The sequence below is a fragment of the Micrasema longulum genome, unplaced genomic scaffold (assembly GCF_059751315.1).
Source record: "Micrasema longulum isolate JH-2025_06_02 unplaced genomic scaffold, ASM5975131v1 h1tg000759l, whole genome shotgun sequence".
Classification (NCBI taxonomy): domain Eukaryota; kingdom Metazoa; phylum Arthropoda; class Insecta; order Trichoptera; family Brachycentridae; genus Micrasema; species Micrasema longulum.
In genome coordinates this window covers 173,933-201,460 of record NW_028277953.1, presented here as the reverse complement: position 1 = coordinate 201,460, position 27,528 = coordinate 173,933, and the positions used below count along the sequence as shown (strand labels likewise).

General features: G+C 32.1%; 1 protein-coding gene across 4 annotated transcripts in view; it reads right to left on the bottom strand.

Moving 5' to 3' along the window:
* LOC148279122 (uncharacterized) overlaps nt 1-27,528 on the bottom strand; it is a 144,599-nt gene that overhangs the window by 3,825 nt on the left and 113,246 nt on the right. For 3 of the 4 annotated variants that reach the window (XM_088230420.1, XM_088230418.1, XM_088230417.1), the window contains one exon: nt 10,764-10,897. In XM_088230420.1, the coding sequence (XP_088086546.1) occupies nt 10,764-10,897 (134 nt within the window). Of the gene's footprint in view, nt 1-10,763; nt 10,898-19,099; nt 19,305-27,528 lie in introns of those variants that run through there. The other variant, XM_088230421.1, reaches the window with a different exon arrangement.

Sequence of the window (27,528 nt, the reverse complement as noted above, 5' to 3'; positions counted from 1 at the left end):
CAACTTTGGTTTTTATGCCCCAATGTCCAGAATGTGTAGATTAGTCAATTCATCACACGACTTGGAATTCTTTGGGATAGATCTTCCGGCTTTTGGTAGATCTCTTCACGACTAAACAGTGTGGGATGAAGTTGGATTGGCATGGTTTAGCTCGAAGTCTTAGGTCTTTCGTTTTTATGAATATATTATATACAATTATTGTTTTGCTCTTGTTTGTCTTTGCTAAATAGTTGTATGTTCTTTTTGTTCAGTTTCTTGAATTCATGTTTCTTTATGTAACTGTAGTAATTGGTTTAGGCCATATATATAATAAATAAATGAAAATTCAATTCTACCGAACATTTTAGTAAATAAACTGAGTTCTAATGAAAGAAAATCAAATCACGATTCGAACTAAAATTTAGTTAAATTAAAACCCAGATTTTAGTAGAATTGTCATAAATAATTAGGGTATCTCTAAGAATGATAGTTCTCGGTTCATTCATTGGCAGAGCAAACGAATGCTCTTAGAAACTATTAATTCATAACAGTCATCAGTCATCACGCGTCAATGGTTTATCACTGTGGAAAAATAATTTGTTTTCTTGTAAATACAGGTTTTATGAATGTAAAATACGCAGTTACCTCTGGCAAAAACAATAAATTGTTTTGCTAAGACATCTACAACAAAAAATTGCGTAGATTTTTGCATAATTTAGAGTCATATTTTTTTAAAAGCAAAAAACGTTGTATGGTAAATGAGAAATCCAAATCAAAATGTATATAGTGATAAAATCCACAGCTTGATTTTCCTATTTTTCCATTAGTGTTATTGAATGGATCAGTGTGCGCTAGTAGTGTGAATCACAGATACTTCAGGGCAGTTCGGGCCCGCGGCCAATGGAAATGGATATTTTATTAACACTATAAAAGCAGCCTAAGTGCCGATGTTACTGGCCGGTTATGCGCGGCGCCTCGGGGGAGGGAAAATGAAAAATAAACATTCATTAGGGAGGAAAAGGGACGTCTGCCAAGCGAGGAAAGAGAGAAAGAGCAGTAAGAAAAATGCTCCCATAACGGAGAAAACTGGCTGAGATTTCTGTTCAAAGGACAGTACTTCTGCGATGCTGCGACCATTCTAGGAAATGGTTCGTTTAAATGTAAGGCTTTAGTAGATTTAATGTGCCTTCTTAAGTACGACTCTTATTTCTAAGTAAATGTATTAACTATAAGCTATTTCGAATGTTTTAAATACTTTTTGTCCGCTAATGGGAGATGTAAAAATACAAAATATTCTCGGTGTAATACTTTTCTGAAACATATTTAACCGTGGATTGAATCAATATTGAATATTGTTTTTATTACTAAGGTGTTTATAATTGTAGACGAACCATATAATACAATAAAGTATTGGTTTGCTAGTAATCGTGTTATTTAATTAATCACGGCACTCAATCTGGAAAATTGTAGAATTAAAATTAACTATAATAATATTCGGAACATGAAGTTAATACTATAAAAACCCTTTTATGATATTTATTTTTAATACGCTTTCTTTGTCGTTATTCATTAAAATTAAAATTATAGTAAAAAAACTTTGTTTTTACTCACCTTAATTTTTAACTAACCGATTTCGAAGCTACATAAGCTTCCTTATCAAGGTTTAATTTATTATGTTTAAGATCATTATTAAAAATGTTATTATTATAATTATATTTATTTTAATTTTAAGCGAGCAACTTAAGCTGATATGCTTAAATCTATTTTAACAAAAGTTAGTTGAACCTGGTTTTCTCCAGCCTGAGACTGTGGCCTCAAAAACGAGCATCTCGTTTGAGATTGAACATGGGATCAGAATTTGGGCAGCTGTAGTGACTGTTTAGTATATTGTATGTGATTATGTTGTATGCGTTGTGAGACTGGGAGTTTCTAGTCTCTCCTCATATGGAAGACGTTTTAGACTTGGTGATTACTTTGTAGCTCGTCGAACTTTCGAACTCTTTCCAACAAGTTAGTATCGTAAACAAAATAGGGATCTAATGTCTAAAATCCGTATTCGAGGGTTGGTTTGATCTATGATTTGTATATTTTTAGTAGCTCATTCGGTGATATATATGAGAAGCTTTTTTTTAATTAGATAATTCATTTGGATTTTTTGTTATTTCGTTTGCAACAACTTTCTTCTTCCTCAATTGGATGAATTGGGATTGGAGAACATGTGGTTTTTACCTGTTTGAACCACATGTTCTCAGTATGCAACGCATACTGCACGAGCCACAACCAACATTCTGAGGGGCTTCATTTCCGGGTAGCCTAATCTCTCATTTTGGTGATTTGCACTGGCGGGCAAGATCGCCCAATTTAACCGTTCCACTTGTTTCTTTTAGTATCTTGAAGTCATAAGTCTATGTCAACAAGCTTCAAACTATTGAAGCTCTTAAAAAGAACATCCGTCAATAATGCGAGAACCTATCACCGGAAATTCTGGAAAGAGTGATGGAAAATGCTATAAATTGGGCCCGCATGGTCATTAATTCTAGTGGCGACCACTTGGTTGATATTATTTTTTCGACGGTAATAAAATTAAGACATCAAGTAAACACAATTCAAAAGCAAAACCAATTTTTTTCATTTATAAATTAAGCCAAAGAACATCGAGTGACTACTTTTGCGCCACCTTGTATGAAAGGTTTGTTTTCACTATTAATTAGGTTTTTTCAGAAACAAATTCGGAACTCTCTTATTTTTGCTGTTACTAAATTATTTATGTGCCGGTTAGATAGTAATCTGCGTATATTCCGCTTTTTTGTATTTATCCCAAAATGTTCTTATGTCGTGTATCGATTTTAAAATATCCGCACATATCCGTTTATTGATTCTACCTGAACCACTTCTTAAAATGGAAGTGTTGGCATTAAAAACTGAGTGAATGCTATTTTTAAACAATTTCCAGTTTTCATCAATGCCAGTGTCATGAAGATTAATAGATCTTTGTGTCAACAGTTTATTTATAGTTTTGTATTTGGATTTATAGTCATTTTTTTCTTTTACCTTTACATACTTTATTTTCGGCGCAGATGAATGCCTGTTGTTACAACTATATAAAATTAGAGTTATAATAATTGAAGTTATATGATCACTTTTGCCTATGGTAGGTATTCTATGTTTTTAGGCAGATGTTCTTCATTACATAAGATTATATCTAGTAAAGACGGGGTATCGTTGTTCCTGCAACGGGATGATTTATTTGCCAATGCCACGTTGCTATAACGACAAGTTGCCTCAAGTTGCTATAAGCAAACATATCCATGAATATGTTTTCTGCAATTCACATATAACCAAGAAAATGAAGGGGCCGTTTTAAGCAAGGAAAGTGAAAAACTCAAAATATAAGCCAATACAAAAACAATTGTTGTTCGTAAACAACATTTTGTCCCCTTCGAGCTGATTGGGTGGTTTCGGTCTATATACACCGGTAATTAATAAGTTAAGGTTGCCGAGCTGAACGTCTAACCACAATGTTTCTGCTGGGATATTGTACGTTCTGGTTCAGCTATGATTATGTTATGATAATAATTCCATGAAATCAAATTTAGTTATAAGTGAAGCGAGGTTCGTATACATGATGGGCAGGTTGATGAGTATTTATGTTATATTTTAAGTTTTTTTGAGGTAGTACAATTCTTAAACAGCCATGGATAATAGTAAGGTTATCAAAATTACTGTTTCGTTTATTTCATTCTTCTCTCAATTTGTTTTGGTTGGATTGGTGTCAAATCGTATTTCATAGAAATATGAGATCAATTTTATTTTTGTTTTTTAGCATTAGGAATACGATTTTGATTGAGCGGGGTCGGCAATTTTCCCAGACGTATGACAGCTCAGTTTTCTTTGTTTATTTGTCTGAGTAAGATAGTTTTCATAACCTTACTCACTTTTTCTTCGTCGTGGTTTTTGTTATTTGGACTCAGCTGCACAAATAATAAAAATGTTTTTTTTTTCTTTTCTGTCGCTGCTCCCCTTCTGCAATAGTACTCTCAAATTGAATAAGATTTTGTGTCAGTTTTAGAACTTCATTTTGCAAATCATGAGTTTCTTGCTTTAAAATGGGTATTTGAATTTTAATACCTTCCTGACATTTTGCTAAAAAGAGGTACTTTAGAGTGCGATTTTTTAATAAGAAACATATAAATTTGGTAGCCTCCAATTAAGAGCACACATTCTACAGCTCATTGTTGCAGACATCACATTTAATTTTAAAATTGCATTCGTCAGATGTTTTTTTTAGATTGAATACACTCCATTTTTACAGGCAGCTTTTTTTTGAACAACAACACACATTTCAGACAAAAACATTTCATTTATTATTGTTTTAATCTTACTATTATCTTTATTTTTAATAAAAATCAACTGTCAACAATATTTTTACTCATTTTCAATCTAAACATATGGATTTAATACTAAGTATACACTGTTAAAATAAAATCGGATAATACTCGTTAGTAAATTATACCTAGATAAGGAAGTTGGTGTTGATTTGAAACCGGTGGGGAAAAAAAATTAAAAATAAGTTTAATTAAATTTTTATTTGAAGCACTTAGTTTGGGGTTATTCATTATAATAAAATTAGTGGTTGAATCGAAGTTGCTTTATTTTAATTGAACAAATTTATTTTTTCATCAATTGAATAAGGGTGCAAAGTCATTACTATCCATCTTTTAATTTTCCTTTTTTAAAATAGCTTAATAAATAAGTGTTATAACTTTTTTTAATGGTATATCGCTTTTTAGTATCAATTTTTTACCCCTTTGGGGTGTTCTAGTTTATTGCAACAGTTAAAAAAATGAAAACGGGTTTATTCAATTACCTACCGATAAATATTAAATTGTTACCATTCTATTTAACAATGTGTATTTTAAATGTCTGTTTTAAATGTGTGTTTCAAGATTTGCCAAAATAAATAAACCGTTTTGTATCACATTTCTGCACGATATAACCAGCGAGACCCGCTCATTCCCTTTAAATTCTTTGTTACTTGACGGTAATATATGTATCGTATCCCGGAAAGTTTTCACGCGATTGGACCGAGCATCTAACTCGCGCTATCCTGACGAGTTCAGCAGTTTCCCATTTGTCTTGCCACACTTCCAATTTGTTTCCTGTCAGTGCTATGAATCCCTTCTTCCGAGCAGCTATGCACCATCTCCGCGACCATTCCCAATAAATAAGAATTTATGTCTCGTATTACACATTAAATGCATCTCGCTTACCGAATCATGCATATTTGGTGTTGCTTCGATTTGGAGAATCTGCGGCTGGTAAAATGTAAACACTCCACGAAAGCCAAAGTGCAAATATGTCCATATTTCAATGAGTGTTTGCGCGCAACATTTTGACAAAATAAATATTTAAAATTAATTTGGCAGGTTAATTCCCTGTAGCGTAATTAACATTCAAACACCTTATACCAGCCGATGACAGATCATAAGCTCTGTAAATGCCTAGACTTCTTTATTCTCTTCTATAAAATGCTCTCCACTCAGTTTAATGTTAATGCGGCACAATATATAACAGGCAACTTGAGTGCCAATAAATACTTTTTACTCCTCAGATTCTGATCCTTTTTTCTAAAAGCAAAAATGTTTCTAATTGTTTTTAGGTACACGAAAGTAAATTACAATGAGATTTACACAAATCCAGGAAATACTCTTAGAGAAAAAAAGGTTTATCTAATTAAGAGTTCCGGAAAAAAAGATTACGAAAGGGCTATTTGGCTTAGACGAAATGAGAAATTGTTCATATTTACTAAATATATACAGGTACTTAAAATGTAATGCTAGTATTTCGAAAGTCTTTTATTTTGTTTTGCAGAATGTTGAAAACATGATATTTTTTATGTTCTAATGTTTATAATATGGAATAATAGTCACTAAACAAGTCAATATCGATAAAATGATGCGCGGTATGTCGCCGGTGACGAAAAGACAATTTCCAAATTTGAAAAATTAAGATGCCACGTGCCGCGTTGCTGGCTTTATAATATATTAACGCCTTTTTACGTTTTTAAGTTTATGTTTTTCAAAATAAACTTTCAAATGTCGTAAAACATTAAGACCATCTTTTGTTTTAAGAAATCATCATTAGAGTTCCTTATTTTTTTATTTTTTTTTTTATTTATATCCCTACAGAGATGAGGTAGAATTTTTTCAAATTCAAGATTCAGGATTATGGATATTCGAGCGTTTACAGGGCTTATGACCTGTCATTGGCTGGGTTAAGTGGCCACTTTATGTAGGTACTACAACATTCCCCATTACGCTTATTTAGCGAATATCCACACCAGGTAACATTTTTGGTTTTTGTTTATATGCTACGAATCAAGAACCCATCCACAAGCGAGTTGGAAGCGCCATCTATGCATCGATATTGAAGTTAAGTATTTAATTAGCAGATTACTTTATTTTATGTAGTTAAGACTCATCAGCCGAGTTAAATTAAGTACAAGTAAACGCCTGCAGATGACTCTGCAATTTATTTTTACTTATATTTTTATAGAGTTCCTTAATTTTAGTACCTTAAAAATGATTACCATTTACAGTGTTAACTATGCGATTTTGCATTTTGTAGAATCCACCAATTTATTAAATTCTGTTAGTTGTATCACTAAATTAAAATTTATAGCTCTTAGAAGATTTGGGCATTATCGTAGGTACATAAGTCTACTATCTGAGAAATTTCCTACCCCTACGTCTGGGAATGTATGTTTAGGTTGAAAAACATGATGTTTTCTCAGCTTCAACATGAACTAGCAGACGGGCACAACGGTTTAGATTTTGGTCACCCTTCCGTGAGGTGAGTGGGAACAATCACTTAAGGTTTCAAATTTTAGATTTGAAACAATATTTTTGAATTTGAATTTTTCAATCAACGAATCATTTCTTCGTTTGTAGATAAAGAAAAACACTCTTTAAAACCGAAGTGAAATATTTAATTGACTTCTTGTGGTGGAAATTTGTATTTATAAGGAAAGGAAGATACGGAATTAAATATTTAAACGGCAGTTTTAAATTTGTTTACATGTACATAATTTAATTAATAGTTATTGATTATTTACTAACAAGATATTTATTGTGTGGCGCCTCCGTCATAAACAAGCCTCAAGGACCTACCGAGGAGCGAAACCACGCAAGCGAACGCAGCTCGTTAAGTTACCAGCCTGCGGTTCGATACCCAGCCGGAAGTAGAGGGCGACCAGAACAAAGGCTATAAAAGGCGCGAAGTTCAAGGCCCGTCCTTCTCTCCTTGTCCGAAACTCAACTGCAGTACTTCCTCACATAAAATTAGTCTTCTATAAAACACGTGTTAGATATAAATTCGAAGTAAGTTAGATTTTATTGAACGTGTAATAAAATATCTTTGTATTACACGCCAGTTTTCTTATAAAATAAATAGTGTTATCCATGTAAGTAAGCCGTTCTTATTTCTTGTGTGATAATAAATATGTGAATCCTTTTCCCCGCCACTTTCTGAAAAGAACATAGTAGGGTGTTGAGCGAGAGGCCATAAGGCACCGACGGGACCGATTTAACGAGCTTTAAAGGTCAGATCACAGAAACATTACTTCGCTTAACCCCAACAAAATCAATATTTTTGATGATTGAATTCTTAATTTTTTACAGATAATTTAGTAAATATCTAAGGTATACGAGCACGAGAAAGTAATGTTATTATGGTTTTTAAATTTGAATGAACTGCAACGCTGTCAACTTCAATCACAACATTCTCCTGAAAATTCATTGCGAACCTTATTGTGAATCCTTTTATGTGCGCTGCGCGTTCCTACGCGATGCACAACAGGGCCTAAAGGATGGAGAATAGCATGAATGCAGGCGAGTACAAATAATTGAACACATTGTTTGAGAATGTTCAATATAACAGTTCCCCGAGGTACACATGTGATCAATTAATTTACTCGATGGAACGAGTAATCTTTCTCAGGTTTTGTCAGATTTGTGTATTGAAAACCAGCACATAAAATTTTCTTGTTTTTTTTTAAATGCGGAAAAAAATTAGAAGTTACCCTCTAGCATACACACCTACATCGAAAACCAACATCTCAGTTACATCCTTTATCTTGGATCTTTAGACAAAAGCAACAATTTAAATCCTTGACTGAAAAACCATGAAAATGACACTCATCAAAAAATTACATGTAAGTAAAATCCGCTCTATTGAATTTTTTAACAGAAGTTGTCAAATCAAAATCCTTAACAACAAAAACCATGAAAATTAAATCCATATCATGAAACAGCTTCCGAGTAAAATCCGGCTTGGATATTTGGACAAAATATGTCAAAATTGGAATCATTGATTGCAAAAACCATGAAAATAACACCCATATCTTAATATTGAAAATCAAATTCGCCATTTTGGAAATATCGAAGTTGGAATTCTCGACTGCAAAAACATAAAAATGTCATCCATGTTTTCATGTTTTGTAAAATTAAATAAATAAATATGGAAAAACAACGTCTATGTCAAATCCACCATCTCGGATCGACCAAATCTCAAAATTTCTTATGAAAAAATATATATTCTTTCATTTGAGAAAACAGTGTGTTCCGTGAACTACCCTTTACACGCATCTGTCTAATATTTTTTTTTAAATAGCGTAACTCTACGTTTAATAAAAGTATATGTTGTAGTAATTTATTTCATTTTAGTTTTCCTGGACTGGCACCTGTTGCGTATGACGGATCACCTTATTTTCATGTAACAGATGATCAAACTACGATGAATTTGGTTTACCCGGGCATTGCCATATGCGCCACTTGGTGTCGAAAGGGGATAAATGAGATGTAGTGAGTGATTTTATTACTTTGTTGCCATTTTTTTTATTTCGCCTTTTTTTATTTTATACAATCTGTATTATTTGATTGTTATTTTACAAATGCAAAAAACATTTATCTTTGTCAGTCCAATAAATCAAATTTACATAAAACAGTTCGACCCCGGTTTGCCCAAGCGTCCCCTAAGCACATCGTTAGAATATGCTCTCCACAGCGCCGCGCCGCCGCCGGCTGCGGCCGCCTCGCTGCGAGATGTATTTAAGTACAGTAGAACTCCAACTATCCGAATCAATTGGGACCGGACCCCATTCGGATAATCGAAAATTCGGATAATTTGATTTTTTTCGAAAAAGGGTACATTTTAATTAATTACTGTACCTATGTATATTGGAAATTAAATGAATTATTGAAAATAAAAAAGAGTTTTTTTCTTATTTTTTTTTTTAATAAATTTCTTAAAAAGTACATGTCTTTTAAAAATTCTATACATGTCTTCTTTTACACATCTAGTAAATGTTATCACTATAACTCTCCAATTAATTTATTTAATTAAATGAAAAGGCAGCACTTTTACATGTTAAGCGTAGTTACAAGTGCTGTACATTAGTACAGTATAAACGTACTGTACTGTAAATGAGTCATTGGTTGCTGAACCGTTTTCATTATCCATTTTCGGGCAGCCAAGTCGTTATTTTGCGAATGCCAGTACGTTTCCGTCTTAATTTTTTTTTCTGAAATACGGAAAGCGATTCGAATAATCATCGATTCAGATAGTCGGAGTTCGGGTGATTGGAGTTCTACTCTACATAAAATACGTAGTGCCTTTGAACGGCGCGGCGTGTATCTGGACTTTAAATTCAAATAACAAAAAATCAGGCGATTCTGCTAGTAAACTCTTTTTCAAAAAAACTTTTAAATTTTGTTTCACTCACAAATTTCGTTTCTTATTAATCAAGTTTTTCCTTAAAATTTTAGTAAAAAAATATTAAAAGAATTGTAAAACACCATATTTCAAACTAGTTGAGAAAATTATAACTTCATTAAAAGAATCGGGTTGTGGGTCCTGTGGCTAGTATCTCGGACTCACGGACCGTGGACCGAAGGTCCATGGTTCGAATCCCACTCTACTCCAACTTGATTCCCATTTTCTAATAGTGATTTATTTACGACTCGTTGAAAATGACCGTCAAAATCAAATATTTGAGTAAATCATAAGAAAGCAAATATTTATTTAAAAAAAAAAAAAGTGAACTTATAAATCACAACGTAAATAAACAACGCAACAAAGAATTCTGTTCCTTCTTACCCATTTTTTTTTCCATTTTTACCCGTATGAATAATGTGAATTATTATTTACTTTTATAGGCATTAAAAAATACAATAAAAACAAAAAAATATGAGAGTTATTATTTTAACCAATTATGGTTTAAAAATTAAATACGTTTTTTTAAATGACTTGTTTCTCAAACGCGACGCATAAAATGAATCTAAATCATCACTGTATGGGCCTTACTTATAAACCTGGTATCAAGATATGCCTAGGCATAGTGAGAGTAGAAGAAGACATAACTTTACATTAGGTTTATAAGTAAGGCCCTATTTATTCGCTCCCCGGTGCATGAAGGTAATCGGAAAAATTAAATAATATTTTTAATTATGATACTGATAGGATTCCATTCACTTCAGATGCCTTACAAGAGTAAACTTCGTATTTCTCTATTTTTGTTAGTAGGAGACCCTAACAAATTTTATGGGATAAAATGTACCTTTATATTTGATTTTATCGACTAAGACGTAACTACTTGTAGATACTACGCTCGCGCCATTTGCAGCCAGCTTGAATCTTATGATGCACATAAAAGTAGATTGAAATCTTTATTTTAAAACGGCTGAGAAAATTTAAATTGCCTGGATCAATGATGCAGTTATACTTACTGGATTATTGTTGAGCAGCCAGGTGAGGTTGGCGGGAGGGTGCGCGGGGGGCGCAGTGCAGATCACCCGGATAGTGTCTCCCACAGAGACGCGAGTCTTCTCCGTGCTGATCTCGGGCGCCGAGTCGGGCAACTCTGGAACAAATGAAGTACACTTTTCACAACATCATCATCATTCCCTTTCCGTGATTAATAGTGCATAGGGCACTGCATTGGTAAACTAATCGCAGCGTATCTTGATCGTTTTTGTTACGCGAAGGTAGGATGGGATGATCAGTCTTACACTATAGGTACTATGAAATATTATTGTATCAAAACAATTTTTTTTTAATAAATATTTCGTGTCAACCATGCCAAAAATTGAACCCAAAACCTCTAGCATGGTAGGCAAAGCGCTGATCTCTACGCGAGGCTGACATATAACATAAATATAAAAATAGAGGAACACAATAATTTGTATATGGAGCGCTACGTATCAAATTTTAGAAAGCAAAAGATTGAACAATATCGGCTTCTTAATGAAGAATTAAGAGTATGTATAAACGGCCGTTTACATGTCCGCGATACAATAGATATGACAATATTGTCTTGCGGGATAGAACATTGGGACAATACAAAAATTCGGCCGCAGTTCAAATGCTGACGCTGCGAAAATAAATACACGACGGCGTTTATTACGAGCAAGTTCACGAATACTATTTATTGTATACCAAGGTGTATTGGAATTTTTGAACGAGCTAAATAATAAAAGTAATTTATTTCTGCCTCCATTTTAAATAGAAAAAATGTGGGAGAGCGGCGCGTTCACGTCGGCGTCGAGCAAACCGCTATTGTCACAAGATCTTATCCGTGCGTGTTCGCACGAAGGCAATGCGGCCGTGGAGGTAATCATTGTTTTGCGGAGATAGCCTGCCCGTCTATCTCGGTGGCGATGTCTAGAAACAATTTTTCGTCCTACAAATTGCTGTTTACATGTGAACAATGTTCGAATCTTGGGACAAACAATATTGTATTATTCACATGTTAACTAATTTGCATCATAATTATAATGTATGCACGGGTGTCGTATCTTTTATAAAATGTTCGCGTATTTTTCCCAAACGATTTAAAATCATTATATTTCTCCCATTATATGTTAAGTTCAATTATGTATTTAAAATATCGTCACCGGCAATACAACGTGTATCGAAACATAAGTCTTATATTGTCTTTTAAAATATGTTCATCACAAAGCCGTTCGAACTTATCAAACAGTTTTGTGTAACTTATTATGAGCGTACATGTAATTAGATTTTACTTGTTTTTGTTGTTTATGAAAAGAGTTCGCTTACTTGATATTTTATTTATGTGTCAATATATATTTTTTGGGTGTTTTTTATAATAATGCATAATATTATTGCGATTTTTGTTTTATTTCCAATTGTTGTCATTTGAATTTTTAAATTAATTATGTTCCATGTATTTTTTAAATGTATAAGGTTTATCAGTTTTTTTCTCTCTTGTCTGTAATATTGTTTTTCTCCCATTTAACATATGTAAAAACTGTTTGCTTCTGGCTAGTATTACCGAGAATGGTAAAAGCCATAATAAAAGGAAAATATATACATATATATACTTTCAATAACCTTAACTAATATTTGAAACATTTAAATATGTTTTGGAACTAACTTTTCTCTCTTGATTTCTTTAAATGGTGTCAAATGTCTAGTAGTGTTCCCCTCTTAATTATTTTTAGATGAATCAATTACAATTCAACAATTGTATGTTGGAATAATAAATATAATGAGCCTACTTCATGATATTTTTTATATTGATCTTTATAAAACCGAAGGGGTAAGGTTGACAAATAGATGAGCATTTAGAGGCAATTTATGGATAAACTAAAATTAGTTTAAAAGTAGGATATCTGCCACAAACACTTTCGTGAAAATATCCCTATTAAGCAACCAAAACCCTTGGGACCTTGGCTAAAAGGGATCAGCGCGGACCTGGAGAGACTGTTCAGTGGCAGAGGCGTGCCGTTCCCACATTTAGGTGTAGGCGTATGAAGGTATTGTACGAGAAGATATTTCAACAGAAACAAGAAAGTAAGGTATGGAAGCTGACATATTACGCATTAAGGGGGCTAGTGTCATTGACAGTTGAAGTTATCGCCTTACGCATTTTCTCATTTAATTATCTTCATTACTTTGCTTAAGTTTATATTATATTTTAGTCGTTTATATTTTATTTTACAGAGAACCAAATGTTTAGTATATAACATAATTTATCGATATTATTCCTGGCCGACTACCTTTCTTTCCTATCCTTTCCTTGACCCATCCTTATAGTAGCTACCTAATATCAAGTTTTTATTCCTTTATTAGGGCTTTCAACCAAAACTTGATAACATTGGCCAAAAACAAGAAACATTAATTTACAATAAATATAAGAACAACATAAACAGAAAGGAATAACAATGTAGATACAAACAATAGACAACAAAAATATAAGTACAAGAATAACATCAAAATATTAATTGTAATAAACATATAACTAAACTTACCAAAAATTTAACATAAATTGAAATAAGCACTAACAAAAAAACCCACTAAAACCTGATTGCGCCCGCATATTTAACAGAAAAGAAAAACTTACAGTAAAATATTAGAACAAAGATAGAATTTAATAACTAGAAAAATTACAACAAAATAATCAAAATATAAACAAACGTAATCTTATACGTTTAATTATCACTATTAAAATCAAAATTAAAAAATAAACGCCAGGAAGTAATAATGACGTTAAAATAGTTTCCATAAACCTAAAAATGTAAGATAAATTTACTGTAAAAAAATGCAGAATTAATTTAAACATAATTATTTTAATGAAAAAAATATTACAAATCATAAAAGGGAACAGTTTAAACGTAAAAAAGTGAAAACAGAATTGATCAATAAACAATTCGTACAAAAAAATTTTTGAAATAAATAAATTGGAAAAGTTATAAAAATACTCGTAAGTAAAATTTCAAATATTTTTTTCTCCCAGTCATTAAAAGACATGTAAAAAATGTGATTCAGATCTCCAAAGCCTCCACCACATTCGCAGGCATTGGAGTCTAAAATTTTAATTTCAAACAGATAGGACGGAGTGCAACAGTGGCCAGACCTGATACCGCAAAAAGTTACAATCCTAGACTTATTAACATCAAGTTAGAAGAAATACAAAAAAAAACATTTGAATTTGGAATAAAACAAATTACATTCTTGACATTACATTAGATTGCATAAAAATTCTTGGATTCGTCGCGCCTCGATGTAAAAGTTATCATAAATCGTTACGTAATTCATAGTTACTTTCATCATCCAGTGCCTAAAATTAAAAAACATCTTCATCGTATCAAAGGTAGGTCCATTTCTATGTTTTTTTCCTTTCTCCAATTATTTACAACCTTTTACAAAACTGAATGAAATTAGTTTTTTGCTACAGTCCGCTTATCGTTAATACCAAATGCATGCGGAGTTTTACCACTATCTGTTGAAAATTTCATGTAGTAATAAAGCCTACACCCTTACAACACATTGTGTAAAATAACAAACGAGCATTTTAGTGGGACTAAAGCACATTTTTTTCAAAGAAAAAAGTATACTTACGTAATAAACTGATGTAAACAAAGCGATTTTTTTAATGAAAATTAAAACTGAAACTTTACGTTTTAAATCTTTTAGTTGAATTCAGAGTGTAATTTGATCGATCATTACTCGACTCCAACATGTTTGGAAATTTACGATCCCTTTCGTTCGTACCTACATAATTTTGAATTGTTTATCTATCTACGAAATCATCGCACGCCCCTGACTTGCGGTAATTTTAGCAGACGTTGGGGGTAGTGCAGCTAGCGGGGAGGGGGAGGGTCCGAGAAACGAAATACTTCACGATCCATTATTGGAAAATAAATAAGCATCAGGAGGCTGTGTTTTGGCGCGGTATGCCCGGGAATTTGGAAGGGGAACAGATTTTGATATGAAAAAGGGTCGACGTCTATAATTTATGCGAGAGCTTCCTCCCTTTTATCCCAACGTGGGTTTGCTCATTTCTCCATTTTATTTTGTCTCCCCACGCCGATGATCGTATCGGAAGTTCGATAATAATATAATCGCCGCAGGATAAACACAAATTTATTCACGGAAACGTGCGTTCTCACAGAAATAAACATTTCCAACGTCTAGTCGACTGATCAACGAATAACACAAAATATTGTTCTCGGAAAAACGTTTGTATACCATTACAATTAGAGTTTATTCTTGCGCAAATACGATTAAAATATTTACCATTATGGACACTTTGTGTTTCGGGTATTTGGAGCATTTTCTCCAATATAACTAAATGTTAGTATAATTTGTAACTATTATTATATATTATTCTACGTAGAATACTTATCATTGTTATTAGATTGTTAAGAAATAAATAGGATCTTTATTTTTATGGAGGATTTCAATTTTATTTTCTATCCACAAATGTTTTTTTTTTTTTGTCAAAACAGGGCAGGAAGCCGCCATGAACAGTGGTGAATCACGCGAATGAATGAATGTAGAATGTGAACAATAACTTTTTTAATTCAAATTAAATTTCAGTGCCGACTAAATCGCCGTTTGTTATCATTTTGTACTACTACATTCTAACAATAATATGTAATAAGTACTATGGTAAACTAGGTATATTTTATACATTTTAAGTATGATTGCTAGCTACCTCACCTGTTCTGAGATGGTTAACAATAATTTATTAACTAAAAAAAATGGGAAATTAATAAATAATATCTTAATTCGAATTGCAGACTTAAACACATAATAAAAATGTTTCGTTTGCGTAAAAATTAATAAATTAATTTATTTTCATAATTTTAGTTTCATTTAGCTCAGTGCCGATAATTGGTGTTCATTTTAAGCATAGTATTATTATATTCTGTTTGCAAAACAATGTAGAAGATAAAACAAGATCCAAATAAACTAAATTAAAATATAAGCAAACATATTAAGCACTGTTTATTTTCCCTGGCTATAAAAAATACCTGTTTTGAGCTAGACATAATTTTTTTTTAAATATGGAAAACAGCCGATTTTTTATTAGTGACGTCTAAAGAAAATTAATACAAAATTAAATGATATATAAAAATTCGATAATCTTTAAAAAAAATATGGAACTAAAAAATTGTAATTTGATGAGCTATCGACTATTTTGGGTATGAACTTTGGTTTTAATATTAACTGCAGTGGTGTAATGATCAGTTATAGAGGTGCGAAGTACAGCAGATACAGTGGGGTCAATTGTTATAGCAAAATGTGGTCGATACAAGTCGATAAAGGTCATTGTCACGTGACTGCGTATATTTTTTTAATCTTATGACAAAACTATACCTACACTTGATTCCACTAATCGCGCGTTTTTAGAGGATGTCTAGTTATTCGCTTCTTATCTAATTTATCGGGTTTTGCATTGTTCAAATTCGGTAACTAATTATTTGCGTCACTATTTTAAAGTATTTCTTTATTGCTACTAGAAAATCTTTTATGATTTAATTGTCCATTAACGTACATCTTACCTACGAGATATTTACTACTGTTTATTATTAGATATTAATTAGTTCTTTTAATATCACTTACATATACAAATATAAAAGTGAGCCCCCAAATACTTTGTATGTTTAAAACTTAAAAGCACTTACATTTTTGGTGCGTATGAAAGAAAGTCCGTACAATATAAATATGTAAGGTAAGTCCATTAGATTTCTCATTCAAATGACTTCACTCACTGCCACAGGGGGTAAACGGACCTTATTTTTTACTGCGTACGGTCCGTATTTTTTCCACTTCTTCGATTTCTCAATATTACCCGGAAACACCATTAGTCACATAACTCTAACTTTTGTACGAGTTCTCTCTCCTGTTTCCCAAATGGCGAGATCGGCCATTGGTCGGCCTTTAAGAGCTTTCCATTCGCCATTCGATAGACTGCGGTTCACAAGTAAAAATAAATTCTCAAGTTCTTAACCTACAATTTACAACTCCGATATTTTTTCACCGTAAGAAAATAAACCGGGAAAATGTTTTCAATGAACACGCGGAATTTCCACACTCAACCTGGGGTCATTCCGGGCGATTTCAGGGTAGACGCCTCGTCAGGACAGACGCGGCACTTATTAAAACTTGTTCCTATTGAGTGATAGAGACACAACGTCAGTAGGTACAGTCAACTCTTCTATAACGGGATCAGTTCGTACCGGGTTATACGCAAACCGCGTTATAAGAAACCCTTAATTAAAACATATCAGATTATTCATAACCACGTTATATAGAATCCACGCTTAGCACTAAGCGAACTTCAGAAACAATGAAATTGTACATAAATTAGGCCAAATTGTTTTGCAATTACACACATACATAAAAGTTTGATTCTCAAAGTCCAAGACTTGAAGCATACGTTAAATAAATCATATAAAATACAAACATGATACAGATGGCAATTAATATTTGTAATTGTACATATTTTATTTTTTTTCTTATTCTTTAAATTGAAATTTATCTTGTTTCTATTTACTTTATTTTTATTACCATGTATAAATTTATGTAATTTTATTTTATTCGCAACTTCTAAGTGCCTAACATTTCTTAATTACTTTTATTTTGATACCGATAATGTACTTAATCAATAGCTTACACCACTGTGGAAAATTTATATTGACTGTTTTCACAATGTTCACAATTTTCGTTTATATATATTCTTATTGTGTGAATACAATATATCTAAAAACTGTTGTTTTTTTCCCAAATAAAAAAAAAATTGAGTGAAGGTTTATTAAACTTTATCCATAGTTCATTTTATAATAAAACTACAAACCAAAAAAAATGTTTCTAACAAAAAACATAATTAAATACATATTAGATGCTTTTCATTTATCATCACTGGCATTTGTTATTGGCCTAACCCGTATTTTCTAATGGGCCGAAAATCATATTCACTTTCCAAATTTTCAGCTTGGTTTTCGAAAATAGTTTTATTTGTTATTCTGCCAAAACCTCTTTATATTTATTTATTTATTTATTTATATACGGCATTTCTGCCATTTACATATATGTGGTATAAAGAGTGCTTAGAAATAAACATATTTAAAAAAATCGAGTATGAAATATTAATATACTCGTACTGTACACATTATTAATTATTTGAAATACATACATATTTCAAAGAAATTATACAATAACAAAATACATCAATCAAATTATGACTATTCCAACCCAATCTTCTGAAGATGATGTGCTCTTTTTGATAAGGCAGAGATAAACTAAATATATCAAAATGTGATGCATATTCATTCCCGGTATTCTGTAATCTAACAATAGGTGAGTTATATTGAGCTACCGTTCGAGAACTTTGACAATAAAATATTGTAGATGTTCTGCTTAATCTAGGTGGTACATAGAATGAAATCAATTTCAGTAGATCAGGGGTATCAAACATTGGTTTTATTATTTTATATAAAGTCATAAGATCGGTCAATGTTCTTCGTTCTTGCAATTTAGTTAATTTAAGAGAGTTTAAAATTTTGTTATAATTTAATTGATTAGTAGAAAAACCCATCTTAAAATTAATATATCTAAGAAATTTATTCTGAATTCTCTCAATAGAATCTGAGAAAGTGACCATATTGGAGAATTATAATCTAGTTGGCTTCTAACAAGAGATGTGTAAAGATATTTTAATGTGTTTATATTATTAATATAGAACAATATAGAATATAAACGTTTCAAGCCATTTACGTTGTTGGAATGTTGTCTTGCACAAAAAATGCGCAATGGGGGATGTTCGCAATTTTCGTTTTGCATTTTATGGAAGCCGCGCTATAAGAATACCATATTATAGGAAGGTTTTTTTGTATTACATTCTTATGACCGCACCTATCTCTATAGATCTATCGGCTATACGTCCGCGTCAGTGCCGCTGCAACTGTCATTGAGAGTGGATTTATTACATTTTTTAAGAAAATTCTAGGCGTAAAATCACGACAAAATTTGTGGTATACTTGCTTGTTTAAAAAAAATAAAAAAACAATTTTCAATTAATTTTTTTTTGTTACTTTATGGCAAAGAAAAAAGACTGCCCCTTTTTAAAAATATTTTCACCAATTAAAGTTACACATCAAAAAGAAAATATATCATTATTTTAACAAAGTTAACAAATAAACCGACGGTCTCTAAGTACGAGGTGTGTTTAGAAAATAACGGGATTTTTTTAATTTCACGGGTTCGGGGAGTCCGATTGTCAATTTTTATCAAAAAATTATGTTGGTATACATACCTTTAAAGTATGCTAAATTTTTCATCTGTATTCATTGTTTACTTTGTCTGTGGCAGCCGCTAAGGTTAGACGTGTTCGGCGTGCTCGGTGATTTTCATCATGGCGATCCAGAAGCCTCCACTGGGATGATTGAGCCTTAGTTTCGACGTCATATCCGTAAATTCATGTTTTTTCACCTGTTATAACACGTTTCATTAATTCTGCATCGTCGTTGACTTCATTTAGTGACACCTGAGCATCTTCCATTCGCTGCTGTTTTCGTTCGAAATTCAAAAATTTTGAAACGACTACGCGAATAGACGAGTACGCAAAGACCGTGGAAACATTTGCGGAAATTGCTCGGGTATTTTATTTATTTTATGATAACTTTACATTTGGTCTTGTCAATAATCGTCGCAATACTTCAGCCGTCTCTGTGAACGAACTTGCGCTGCGATTATGAACGCTTTCTTAATCGGTACATATCGAGACGGTATAAACTAACATCTATATTTCTACTTCGTTGCTTACGTGTATTTGAGCATGTTTAAAAAACAAAAATGTAAACATATTCTATTTTTCATACAGAAAACAGAATTCAACTTTGTAGATAAAATTTAAGATAAATTTTTAATTTCAATGGTACGAGTATATAGTAGACTTTATGGGAGTGAAAGCGGGAGAGAGGTGTTTATAATTGAATTCGATTCAGTGATTGTTTGAAAGAAGACAACTTGTTATAAATTAAATCAAGACTGGTATGTTTGTTGGCAGACCTAAGAATTCTGGGCATAGGGGAATGAAAACCATCGTTAGTTCTATGGTTATCGGTATGAAAGAGTAAGTTTTGTCTGAAGTTTTTTTCTTAGGATATTTAATTTTATTGAGCTCATTAGTTCAGGCGCATCTAAGAGTGAGTTGGAAATTTCAAATAAGACTTATTTCGGATTTGTTTTGACGGTCTTGAAGAGAAGATATATTTAAGCTAGTTTCTAACTCATTATACGCGTATTGGTCTCTGGATAAGCCCAACCTCCAGCCTATCTTTCTCAAAAATCGATGTTAAACTGATTCAATATTATTGATGTGAACATTATAATCTGGAGACCTGATAACAGAGAAATACTTTAGGTGCGGGTGAACTAGGGAACAGAAGAAAATTTTAAGGGTATTGATATTTTTGAAGTTGTGCTTCTGTTAACTGTTCTGTTGTCTGTTCTATATTTTATCCTTTTATGTTTATAAATTGAATTTTCTTTTACATTCTGTCTTAACGTTACTAATTTTATGTGTATTTTTCAAAAGTATTATTTACCTAAGGTATTAATGACCTCGATTGTAGAATAAATGTAAATATGTATTCCGAGAGCGGTGTTTATTTAATAATTGCGAATAGGTGCATAAAGCCAAAATTAACTAAGCAACATGTAGCCAATATTACAAATAAGCCATTTTCGTTTCTTTTTTTATTTTAATTTTTTCAAATAATCTCATCATAATTAAAATAGAAATGTAAAACATGAGATTTTTTATTAATTAAAAAAATCATAAAAAACTTTAATTAACTCATCTGTAAAGTTAGTTTCATGTCGCTTAATAATTTTTGCCTTTCCACCATCGATATTTTCATGTGCTATTCAGAATCTTTTAAATTAACAGAGATAATTAGAAAGCCCATAAAAATTCATTTAATTTATTCAAGAGAAGTTGAGTTGCGAAATGTTTTTGATTTTCATAGAACTATATATGTGTACCTATCTTCTTTAGCTTTCAGGGCGGGAATTTTAAAGGTCGAATAATTCATATCAGCCGTTTTTTTGTGTTTTAGTTAACTGATTAGACAGATCATTCCAGTTAAAACGGCGCGGTGGGTGGTCGGGACGGTAAGCACGCTGAGGGAAACGAAGTGAACTAAGAGCCTCGAGCGCTTGGCGTGTTTTCTGTTTCCGACACTGTCGCGCTCTTTGCCAGTTTTCTAGCTAAAAATAAACCAATTTGATACTCCTCTGACATTTCTCATATCTGAAAAATATTCACTTTTACTTGAAAAATGCTTTCAGGTATTTGAAATAGGAGGGAGACAATCACCCACGATAAAATATAAAAAATAATTTATCTTTTTACTTAATTATTTAACAAGAGATCGCTACTGTCAAGCACTATCGAAATAATATTAAAATGTGTTAATTCAGTGAAAATCTAAATAACTGTATTCTTAAAAATAATTAATTTGTGCTTTTACTCAATTCTACTCCTTTTTTAATAAAAAAATTGAGAATCAACAATATTGCATGTACCTACTAGGTTGAACTATGGACCTATTTGGAATGCGTAAAAATAAAAAAGGACCACTTGATTGAACATATATAAAGGTCAAATTTATAACATTATTTTTGGTACGTGTACTTAAACACACAAATCTGGATTTTCTCCCAAGGGGGAGTAGGTATATATTTTTATTTATATCCCTACAGAGATAAAGTAGAATTTTTTTTCAAATTCAGGATTATGGATATTCGAGCGTTTACAGGGCTTATGACCTGTCATTGGCTGGGTTAAGTGGCCACTTTAAGTAGGTACTACAACATTCCCCATTCCACTTATTAGCAAATATCCACACCAGGTAACATTTTTGATTTTTGTATTTATGTTACGAATCGAGAAACCATCCACAAGCGAGTTGGAGCGCCATCTATGTAATGATATTGAAGTTCAGTATGTCAAATTTATATGTATGCGTATTATACGTATTCTATAGATATTTATGTATGTGCTTAAAGAACACATACAAACCTACTCATTTATAATATGGTAATTTTACTGTACAAAAATCATCATGAATAGCAAAGATACATAGGGTCAACCACAAAATAAGATTTCAACATTTATGTTGGATCAAAAAATGCTTGTATTTGATTGAAATTCACAATATTAACCTATTTTCCAACGTTATCATCGTCGAGATCGAGAAATTTCTATAGTAGTAGCACCAGTTTTTGTATGCCAGTGTCATAGAAATCAGCCGTCCACTGTTTCAGGTGCTTCTTCATTGATTCTTCGACCCCCTGGTCGTTGAGAAAACGTTTTCCACCTAAAAACTATTTAAGTTTAGTAAGACAATATCCCATCCAAACGATGTCAACAGCTCTTTTGTAACTCGCGCGGTGTGGGGCCTGGCGTTGTCATGCAGGAGGCTTACTTCCCCGGTCAGCATTCCCCTTCTGCGATTCTAAATGGCTCTTTTGAGTTTTATAGAATATTGCAGTAAGATTTTGCATTAATAGTAGTCCTTGCAGGCATAAAATCAACCAAAAGGACTACTTTACGGTCCCAGAAAACTGATGCCACAATTTTTCTGGCTGAATGAGTCGTTTTGAATTTTTTGGTGGATGGGGACAATAAACGACGCCACTTAAATGATTGTCTTTTAGATTCTGAGGTAAAATGACATACCCACGTCTCATTCCGTCACAATAGAGTTTAGAAAAGCTTCTTCTTCCTGAGCAAAACGATCCAAAAATTCACGCACGGTGGTCACACGATTTTGAGCATTCTGGGCACCCACCTCGCACACAATTTCTTGTAACGAAGCTTTTCCGACACAATTTCAACAAAGAGACTTTGAAAATTTCCAAGAAAGTTTTCGTAAAGGTCGTCAAGCGTCACACAGCGGTCCTTTTGCAGTTGTTCTGAAATTTTTTGAACTAGTTCGTCAGAGATCACCGATGGTCTCCCACTCCTTGCCTCGTCGTGAGTATTAGAACGGCCTTCTCTGAACAACCTAACGCACTTCGTGACATTTTGTAGGCTCATAACATCACTACTTTAAGCACTTCCACGAGCTTCCGATGGGTATTTGCGGCGGCATTGTTCTGCAAAGTAAAATAACGGATGACCGCGCGGATCTCGCACGTATGGGAGGTGGCGGGAGCGCGCAATATGCTCTCCATTGGAAAAATTTACTGCTACTAAAAAAAATGTCCGACAAACACCCGTGACCAAATAAACTGACCGTTAGGATTCCTTCTACAAGTTGGGTGTGCCAACTTTGAAACGAAAAAATCGCGTAACGATACATAAAATATTCTCGGAGTTTTTAAAATATGGTATCTCGATATTATTTGCACAAAAATACAAAAAAGATTTCAATAAGAATGCACCTACTTTCTGGGGGAATAATAATTGCATGTCGTTAAAATTATCCCTGTGATAAAATATTGATATCTGATGTATAATATATTTTTTGAGAATATTGATATAAATTGTGAGAGAAAACATTTATTATTTGCACGATATTCGAGTTACCGGTTCGCTTGGCGATAAGGGTGTATTTTTTCTTTTTTTTCCAACCAACCGATAAAATAATAGTTTTGTTTTTGTAATTCAAGTTACAGAACATATTCAATAGAAAATAAAGATTAAAAAGCTAAAGATATATAAAAATAGAAATAAACATATTTGTTTATAAATTACCTTAAATCATTGTATTCACTCGCAGTAAGGAAATATCACTATTTTTTTTGACATTTAAAAAAAAATAAGAGTCATTGAAATACAGTTTAGTAAAAAAAAAAAAAATGCTACTTATTAGTAGCATATAAGTCTTTTTTAATTTGTAATTTTGAATTCCCGCAAAAACGGTCATTGCATTGGCCACACATCCCTAATACTCCACGATTCGTGTTCATTTTCAACTTTACTTTTCCAAACCATTTTTTTGGAACATCATCACAATTATCAATACCAAACATGTCGCGTTTTTCTTGTGAAACATTTTTTTATATTTTATTTTTTAAAGTTAGATATTTAAACACACAATATCTATTCTGATTTTGAAAATACATTTAATGATATTAATTATGTGTAGTATGTGATATTTCCCTATTGCGAGATAAGAGATGATAACCATTTGGGTGATATTAGCAGACAGCTAGATAATAGAGTAACGGGGCTAAATTATAAAAATAGCGATGCACCACAAGAGACTAGAAAAAAATATTTTAAAAAATGAATTTTTGCTGTACTCGCATGCTGAAAATAGATAAACATGGTCTCTGACTGAAATAATAATTATAAAAATACTAACAATTACTGTTTGTTTAAAAATTACATTTTTATTTTGTTAATCAGCAGATTTGTATTATTTACCAATTATGAACAATAGATACTTTTTGCAAAATCCTCTGTAATTTGATATGTATGTTTAAAATACACGTATAGGCGAAATAATAAAGCAAAGGCTTTTCTTAAACTAATTTGGAAAATTAATTAAAATTCCAGCCTCGAGACAAGGATTACCTACTGAGACAGGTAATTAATATAGCTGAATGTAAGTAGGTAGTATTCAAAATTAAAAGTATTTAATAAATTATAAATAGTGATTCTTCAAGCTTGTTTTTATTGAATAAAATATTTGTTTTTACGCTGGCACTGTTTGTTCTACAGCTTACCCCTTAAATCATTAAGCTAATAAATTATTGCGGTATTTACACCTTTACACAAAAAGAAATTTGGTTCACTATTGATAATCCAATTCTTGATTTATATGTTTAAACACTGATCACTAAACGAACAAGAAGTTTAAAAATCAGAACAGCACAGAAACAACATTTTCATAATTTATATTTTTTATAAACCGAGAAATACTCATTATTTACTTAAATATTTAAATTTTACAGATCATTTCCTGAAATTCGTAAATTACTTGTGCTAGAAAAATGAAAATCGAGTTGTGGTAGAGTAGGATTTGAACCTCGGACCTTTGGTCCGTGAGTCCACAATATTGTCACTTGTCCACAACCCGGTTTTTAAATATTTTTATATTTGTTTTCTTTTGATTTTCCCAAATGTTTGAATTTTGAGGGCCATTTTCAACGAGCTGTTAATAACTATATTATTTTTGGCCTCAACTTTACTTTAAAATAACGTTTTGAATATATTTAAAATGAAACACTTTGTATATTTATCGTGGCCTTGTGGTGTAATGGTCAGCGCTTTTGCCTACCATTCAAGAGGTCTTAGGTTCGATTACCGACATTGTTGATATGAAATATTTATTTTAAAGGGTACACTAGAATACTTCATAGTCCGACTGGTACCTGAAGCGTAAGACTGATCATCTTACCTTCATGTAACAAAGAAAATAATCAAGATACGCTGCCATTGGTGTACCATTGCAGTGCCCTATGCACCATATTGAATAGTATTTGAGTTAAAAACATGTGCAAAGTATTTACTAAAAATTTCGGCTATATCGTTTCCATTACTCGCGCATTCATTATTAAAATTCATTAACTCAGGTTAACTGTTCGTGTCTCGTTATGTTTAAGAGTATGGTCAAAGTACTTTTATATTGTAATCCTGAGCAATTCTTAAAGAAACTTATTTTAAATTGGTGTACAGAGCCTTTTTAACTGGAATACACTCGCTGTTAGACATCTTAGGTTCATTGGTTTCCCGAATTCTTCGTTTTGCATTTTTTTATAATATCGTCGGAATTACATTACCTGTCAGATATGAATAAGCAGCATAAAATCGAAATTAACTGACTGATTTACGATTTATACAAATATTGTAGGTATGTGACCTCAAAAAAGAACGAACTGAAGCGTGCTGTCAACTTGACATTTAGATGTTCGTTCGAAAACTTAAGAACGATCAAAGTCACACTTATCGTTTTTAACTATTACTCATAATAACACACCAACATATTACAACAGAAAGAAGAACATTTTAGAGAAGGTTAAATAGAAGTCTAGGCATCTATAGGGCTAATGACCAGTCATCGGCTGGTTTAAGTGGCCACTTTACACACTGTGTAACATTCACTATTCTGCTCATATTAGAACATCTATATTCCTTAAATGTTTTAATCTGATTATCACCTATTATTATCTTCTTTTCATCTTATTATTATTACCTATTACCATCTTGTTATACCTATATTATCTTCTCTAAAATGTTCTTCGTCTGTGTTGTAGTATATTAATATTAACAGCTCTCCAGGGAGTTGAATCCAGCCCTTGTCTATAAAAATGTGGACAAACTCAAAATATTGTTAATAATACACTTATAATTTATGTGACAAAAAATAAAAGCTCATTCTCCGGTATTATGTACGTTATTAGCCGTTTTTGTTTTTTTCATGAACTAGATGGTATTAATTCAAAACATGTTTTGGGGTGACTCTGATCGTTCTTTCCCTGGACTCTTCAGCTATGTTCAAATATTATGAAATTCTTGTGTGGTATATGTATCTGCAAATAACTATTAGAAAATAAAATGGAATCAAGATGGGGAAGAGTGGGGTTCGAACCTTGTACCTCTGATCCGGGAGTCCGTAACACTAGCCACGGGACTGCAACACGATTCTAAATTCTAATAATCTTGTGCAACGACAAAAACGGCCAATGACGTACAAAATCCCGGAGAATGAGCTTTAATTTTTTGTCATAAAAATTTAAGTGTATTATTAACAATATTTTGAGTTTATCCAAATTTTTGTTGACAAGTACTGAATTTAACTCCCTGGAGAGCTGTAAATATTAACATATTACAACAGAGATGAAGAATCTGTTTTTTTTTAATCCATTGTTTTGAGATGAAAAATTAAATTTATTTTTTTTATTTTTCTGAAAATCGAACCCAAAATCCTGTGTTGTGTTTGTACGACTTAAGCATCTTACTTTCAATCTTATTGTAAAATAGGTAAACTGTCACGAATCCATACTATTTATATATAGGCGCCCGGGTTTTTAACAATTCCTTGAATAAATAATCACTCTGATATCAGTTAAGCTTTTTATGGATGGACTGTTGTGATGTACAAAAACATTAATATTAATAAATTGATATTAAAAATATCCCTCGGCAAGTTAAAGAAAATGTAACGAGTTTTATTATAACCTTATTTTCGTAAATATTTTTCCTTTGAATATCCGATTTGTTTACCTGTATAGCATAACTAGGAATAGGAACACAATTACCAACATGCCCGAAACAATCTTCTTTGAGACTAAAAACGAACCTTGTTATCCGACCCAATGAGGAAACATCCCATCAGGGATCTCAAAGAAAACTTTTTGTTCGAGCAAGTGTCTTTGTTCTTTGTTATTATAATTTGGTGGGTTTACGACTACCGCCCGTGATAATATTAACTAGAAAGAAAGTTTGTAAAATGCGACAACATCGTTGGAAAATGACTTTCCCAGGTGTCGGGTTTCCTCATCCAATATTTACTTATTGAATTTAAGGATACCTGTGCCGTTTAAAGTTTGCGCGTAAGTAAATACATTCATAGTACATACATGTTAATTTTAATTTGTTTGTATTTTTTCTTGCTACATAATTTCTTTTTTATTGCTCGTTATGTTGGTTCAAGGCAATTAACCGCATTAGTCAAAGATGTTTATTTCGAGGTATATTTCCACTCATTGCCAATCCAACTATAA